At 36.9% G+C, this 6,885-nt stretch overlaps 1 protein-coding gene across 1 annotated transcript; it reads right to left on the bottom strand.

Moving 5' to 3' along the window:
• LOC126735678 (piggyBac transposable element-derived protein 2-like) lies at positions 1 to 6,464 on the bottom strand. The gene is made up of 2 exons (XM_050439742.1): positions 6,379 to 6,464; positions 1 to 319 (listed from the first exon to the last, which is right to left on the bottom strand). Exons 1-2 carry the CDS (start codon positions 6,462 to 6,464, stop codon positions 1 to 3), a joined length of 405 nt encoding a protein of 134 aa, XP_050295699.1.
• Positions 6,465 to 6,885: the final 421 nt, after the last annotated feature.

The following is a 6,885-nucleotide window of genomic DNA, read 5'->3' as shown; positions in this document are numbered from 1 at the left end:
TCAATCATGGTGGTCCACCCCTCCCATATGCTTATTGCCCTTGGCAATCAAAAGAGGTTGTGCAACTGGAACACGACCACCTTCTTCTTTGTTCCACCTTTGTACAATAGTGGTTGGTAAAAGTGTATCAAAGTTGGTTGCCACCGAAACGCACCTGCTATCATTCCATTTGACTACAAGAATTTTTTGGCTACTGTCAAAGTGCCAGTCATAGGCCCCTCTCGGTTCCTTCTCGAGTTCTTTGGATGACTTGGTGGGACACTTGGGTGATCGATTTTCCCTTATGGTTCCTGTGGCTCGGAAGCATTTTTCTTTTAGGCTACACAAGAGGTTGTAACTCGTAAAAAAGTTGTCAAAGAAAATAATGTGTCTTTCAGGATTTTTTACAGTTTCCAGCATACTTGTTACGACTCTTGTCCCTAGAGGAATCTTGGGCTCTGCTGTTGATTTATTATCCTTGTCATAATACAAAGCAAAGTTGTAGCAATACCCATTATCACTACAAAGCGCCCATAATTTGTATCCAAACCGTATAGGCTTTTCTTTGATAAATTGCTTTAGGCCATGGTGTCCAAAATATTTTACAATCATCTCATCAATCGACAGAAATATATGGAAAACTCCCCATTGCTGAAATTTAGTATTTATTGCCCCAAATAATGGCTCTATTTTAAATGACTTATCGTCTTTGTTATCATTTGCAAGGGAATTGTCAGCAAAGTGAAGACAAGACTTAATTTCTTTGTAGGCATTTCTGGAAAGCGCATTTTTCACTAGAGGAACACCCAAATCTTCTCTTTCAGACCAATAGTCTTTTTCACTTGGTAAGGCATGATAAGGCCAGAAAAAATCAAAAACCCGATAAAAATTTTGAGGTCCTCCGAAGTTACAAAAAAATTATGTTTATTTTTCTGTTGGGCGTATCTCATGGTCTCTGTTTGAAGAAAATTATAAAGATCGTCATCAAAAACCTCTCAAATATTTGTAGTGGTGTTAATTCCTGTAATTCTTCTTTTATTTATTTTTATTTTTTATTTATTGCTTCGGCACAACCTTCTTCAATATTTTCATACATGGGTTCTTCCTTAGTCCATTTTGGTGTCCAGGATTTAGTGCTGCATGCAACTTTTTTCCTTTTTATGAAATTTGACAGCGATAGATCATCTTCCGATTTCCAATCATTTTGTTCTTCTACCTGTATCTCCACAACCCCTGGGACGTCCTGGACATCAACCGCCCCTAAGTCACCATCGTCGATATCGTCTACGTCCGTCAATTCATCCACCTCGGGAGGTAATAGCGCAATATCAGCATCTATTTGGTTAGAATAATGATATTCCACCGCATCGTCTAAGTTCTTAAAACTATGTCCAGTATAACCCAGTGTCCTTATTTGAAGACACAGAGATTTAGGTTAGGTTTTCGGCTAAAAAAATTCAACTAGAAATATCATAATATTTTTACAATATTTCTACATCTCTTTGGTTGTAAAACCCACTAAAGAAAGTATCTTACCCCTCCTACTAAAGGAAATATGATCTATGGGACTATAGCAGGTCTTTCTAGTCAAAATCTTTAAGAAACAACGTGATTTTTGCCGGACAAGTAAACAAACACTAGTAAATACCACCTGCAGAATATTGCGTAGGCATTGCTCTAATGCGTTAGACAGCCGTCGGCAATCGCCAACCTACTCGGGCACACTTATCCCCACCAATTTCTGGCGCCATCAAATGATGACGCTGGGACCCTACACTGGGACATAAGTAGAACCCTAAATAAACCTTACGAATCAACTTTAACTACAGAATACGAATGAAATAGTACAAAAACTAGGAGAATAATTAACATATTTATATTTTCATAATAATATTATTGAAATTAGGTTGGCACACACCCATAAAAATGGAGAACAACCGAAGCCTCGGAGAAAGGTCGCTGCTTAAGGATCGCCAGGGCATGTTTGGAGCCAGCTGCTCACATGACAGCATGCGGACCGTCGGTGACAGGGTGCTGAGGAGCGGGGCTCTTGTCATACAAGAAATTGCAGCTCCAACACAATCCCCAGTTATACAGGGGCATCAAACACCAACCAGGACCCAACCTGCTGAAGGTGTTGCGCAGGAAACTCAGCCACGCAGGGTTGCCGAGACAGCGCTTAAAATAGATATCTGCCATGAACGAATTTATAATGCACATTTTCTTTAAGGTAACAAATCTGAGGTAACAGATAATTGGCTACAGACAACAGGTACATGCCGAATTTTGCAGAAAATATCCAAATGTGCGCGTGACTTAGCAAAGAGTCGCTGATCAATACCGCGTCATTTTTAAAAACAACTTGATCCCAGAACACTCACAAGTAGGATTATTAAGGACTTTATATTTATCCTGAGTTCTTCTTCTAAAAAATCCAAGCATCTGAAAGGCTTTAGCAACAACATTATCTAAATGAACAACAAACTGAAGCTTTTTATCCAGTGCAACACCAAAGTTTCTGAAAATAGAGACTCCTTCGAAATTGTCTTGGTTAATCTTGTAATTGAATTCTATTCAACATCTAGTGTGGAATAAGCTCATAGTTTTAGATATAGAGGGATTCAATGACATACCATTTCTCAAACTCCAGTCAAATAAGTTAAGTTTTTTAATAATTCTATTTAATAATTCTCAATTTTTAATAACTCTATTAAAAAGGGAATTGCAGCTGAAATAAATTATCAACAGGCCTTGAACGAAGTAATGGAGAATTTGCAGAATAATGCCGACCAAGAGAGAACAGAAGCGGAAGAAAACTTTGACCTACCATAACAGGTACCATTACCAGAAGTGACAATAAATCAAGAAACTCAAAATGAAGAACAGAACAGTGAACATATTGATGAAGTGCATGCTAAACTTAGAACAGAGTTTAGAAGAGCAATGGCAGAATATGAAAGCACAAACCCGTCAACAAAACAGCTCTTCCTAGAGTTAACTCTTTCCGCAAATTGGCTATTCTCGTTAATGCTGCCAACTTAATTATACCTGATTATATTCTTACAGTCATGACACTTAAACACCTTCATCTAATAATCTACTGTGTGGCTATGGCTATTATTAAAAGCTTGGGTTAAAAAATTATAAATAACGAGCAAAGTATTACACATAATGTAGGCACCGCCATGGAAAAGGATGTCAGAACCACAAAAATACGTAGAAAAAAGAATAGAGGAAATAATGCGTCAGACTCAACAACATACACAGCAGGATCCCTAAAACTGTACTCCAGTACCCTTAAATAGAAGTTATCTATTTTTTCAGGTCGCTTAAGAAGGTATAAATTCAGTATAATAAAAGGAAAGAAGATAATTTACTTTTTGAATGCTCAGAGAAGCAATTTTATCGAAAGCTCAACGACACTGCTCCGACAAACACTGCCATTAGCATTTACCTCATTAAAGAAAACATCGAGGAGTTCTAGGGCACTCAATTAACGACACCTAGTGTCGAGTTTCCATCGACACTGAATGACAGACTGAAGAACGAGCAAAGGGTCAAACATATAATCAAATGGCATTTTTACGATTTTCAGTTGACAAAGTGACTAATTTCATAAAAAAATTACATAACGAGAAAGCTCCAGGCCCAGATTACATAAAAAATTACTGGATTAAGAAATTGTGGATAACACATCAACAACTGACCGACCTTCTAAACGACGTGCTAATGAATCCTCAGAATTTGTCAAATTTTTTAACAGAAGGTACCACTTACCTCTTGTCCAAGGACTACGAAAACACTCAAGATGCGGCTAAATATCGGCTAATAACATGCTTGCTTACACTCTATAAACCAATTACATCTTGCATCAGAGTTGCTACAAGGGGTTACTACCAGAGGTGTCTTGGGGTGTAAAGAACAGCTCTTAATAAAATTATCGACTGCATAGTTTGCAATTAGGCATTTTACAACAAGAGAAACCCTTTCGCAGCATACATTGACTACCGAAAAGCTTTTAATGCAGTTCCACATAAATGGATTATTCATGTTCTTAAATTGGATAAAATAGATAACCACATAATTTTCTTTTTAGAATTCACAATGGCATCTTATCGAACATTTGTTGATGTTCGATACTTCAGGTTCCTAACGGTAACTGAATTGGAACTAATATGATTCTTAGTCGTAGAGGTATATTCCAGGGAGATTCCTTAGGTCCACCACTTTGGTTCTGCTTTGCCATGAACCCACTCTCTGGTCCACTCAATTCAACTAGGTACAGTTCTGGTCTTAAAAAAGATAGAAAAAAGAGGAATGTACTAATAAAACGACATAGAGAAGCAGCTGACTCCACAAATTAGTAACTTGCGATCCTTTTTCTTAAGACAGGCTGAAACATAACACATTTGTCGTGCCGTATGTGAAGCAGATCACTCAACACCACTTAAACTACAGGAGATTGAGCTACCCATACACCATAGCACCGAGTAAGAAAAAATACAAGCTTAGATGGGAAAACCACTACATGGAAGGCATGTAGTGGTTTTCCCAGAGGTTTTAGTCGCGACGTTCAACAAGATTATGTCGACATAGCCGCGTCAAACTACTGGTGGACTAGTGTTTCTTGTGCCTATCCAATCGTATTGTACTTACAGACCAACGAGTAAGTAATAATAGGCCTGACGTTACACTATATCGATAAAATTTCTAGGAAGACAGCCCTTATTGGTGTAGCTAATCCTAATAATAACAACCTAATGAGAGAAGTGCGGATAATCCCAATTATTGTGTTAACAACAGGAGTAATACCAAAGAGCCTGATCAAAAACATTAAATTGCTCAACCTTAAGGAAAGCATCTATAAGCTAATGCAGAAGTCGACGCTACTATCCACATCTCGAATCGTCAGAAAGTTCTTTAGAAATGCAGATAACGTCAACTAGTCTAAAAAATATATCATGTAAGAACCTGTTCATCGCAGGGATAGATTATAAAAATCTTTTGATAGCGTGCCGGACACCTTGGTAATAGAAGCGAAACCGAACAAACCCTTCTATCATTCATTACAAAATCTATGAGAAACTGGAAGACAGATCTGAACCTAAGAACAAATGATGAAATCATGATCATAAAGAACATACATATAGGATGTGATAACTATCAAGGGAATTTATTATTTTCTTTGCTTTTTTGCATGTGTTTGTACCCCCTAAGCTCTCCACTTAGCGGCACAAACACAAGTTACACCTGCAAGAACGAAAAACAGAAAATACATCACCTGCTGTACATCGACGACTTAGCTTATCTCTAAATCAGATGAGGAACTGACAGAGCAAATCCAGTAAGTGAAACGCTATAGCAAAGATATTAGGATGGAATTTGATCTTGACAAATCTGCGAAAAAAACGTTGCAAAGGGGAAAACTATTTCGATCAAAAACGTAGAAATTGATCTTGAAACAACAATAAAGGCACTAAACCCGCATAAAGCATACAAATATCTAGGAATCAAGAAACTTGATGGAGTACAATAAAAGCAAATGAAAAAGAAACTAATTAAGGAATATACTAGAAGAATCCGCAGCATATTGAGCTCAGAGCTAAGCGCTAAAAATAAGATTACGGTCATGAAGTCCTTAGCTGTACCCGTCATCCATAATAAAAAGGACGAAGATAGAACAAATAAAAACCTCATAGAACCTAAAACAAAAATAACTAACAAACTGAAAAAAAAAAGATGCATGGGCAGATCATTATAAAGGTTGAAAAAGAAACGGTTTATAATATACAGAGTGTTTGGAAGGTGTTAGGAAATGGTGAATAGGTAAGGTTATTGGCTATTTAAAACTCATAGTATTTTTTTGTTTTTTTCTCAAATTTAAGGAGTAATATATTTTTTTCTTTAAATTTTCCTTGGTTTTTTACTTTAACCTTCATTTTTTTTTTAACTTTTGGCCAAAATGGTGTACAATTAATAATTATATTTTAAAGAATAATGTTGTCTCATTCAGATTTAGGTAATAACTGAGGACAATATTTAAAGAGAAACTAATAGTGGAGTAACAAACTTTCTCAAATCAATAGAAAAAAATGTTACGTCAACTTTACAATGGAAAAAGTAATAATAAAAAAAGTTTAGGGGTTTTGAAATGTGCTAAAAAACTTCTCTGGTTAATAGTATTTCCTACGATATGACACATGTAACAAAAATAATTAGGTAACTTACGAAAAACAAATAAGTTTGCCTTCAAGGACGCGTGAACCAATTTCTTGAAAGCAACCTAATTGAGCAGGTATAAACTTATACCTCTTTCTAACACAGCTAAACCTGTTACGCTATAATCTCCTTTATCATTCGGCGACACTCCTTTTGTGCCCCGCTACCTTAAATTGTTACCTGTCACTAACCATAATACGAGTATTATTTAATCGAGACTTGTCTTTCTCCGCCACTTCACGTATTTTTAACTCCGCCCTACGCATATTGTTTTTGTTGTTCATTTTCGTTAAGTTTGTTTTATTGTTACTGTTGCCTACTATGGTTGGTGCCTTTACAAACGAGGAGTACGCCGATATCCTAATGGCATATGGTAGAGCTGATGGAAATGGACGAGAAGCAAAAATAATTTACCAAGAGCGTTTTCCCAATAGACGCCAACCTAATCGTCATACTTTTGAAACGACCTTTAGACGCTTAACAGAAACTGGTAGTCTAAATCGCCGTGAACCTGGAGTTCACAGACAACGTAATGTTGCTGATGACGAACGAATTCCGGAAGCTTTTGACGAAGATCCCACAACGAGCATCCGGACTATAGCTGCCAATCTAAACCTAAGTGTATGGAAGGTCTGGTCTGTTCTTCATGACAACGGAAAGCATCCCTTTCATTACACTCCCGTGCAA

This window comes from Anthonomus grandis, chromosome 4, assembly GCF_022605725.1.
Source record: "Anthonomus grandis grandis chromosome 4, icAntGran1.3, whole genome shotgun sequence".
NCBI lineage: Eukaryota > Metazoa > Arthropoda > Insecta > Coleoptera > Curculionidae > Anthonomus > Anthonomus grandis.
Note: the sequence above shows the minus strand (reverse complement) of the source record. Positions and strands in the feature narration are given on the sequence as shown.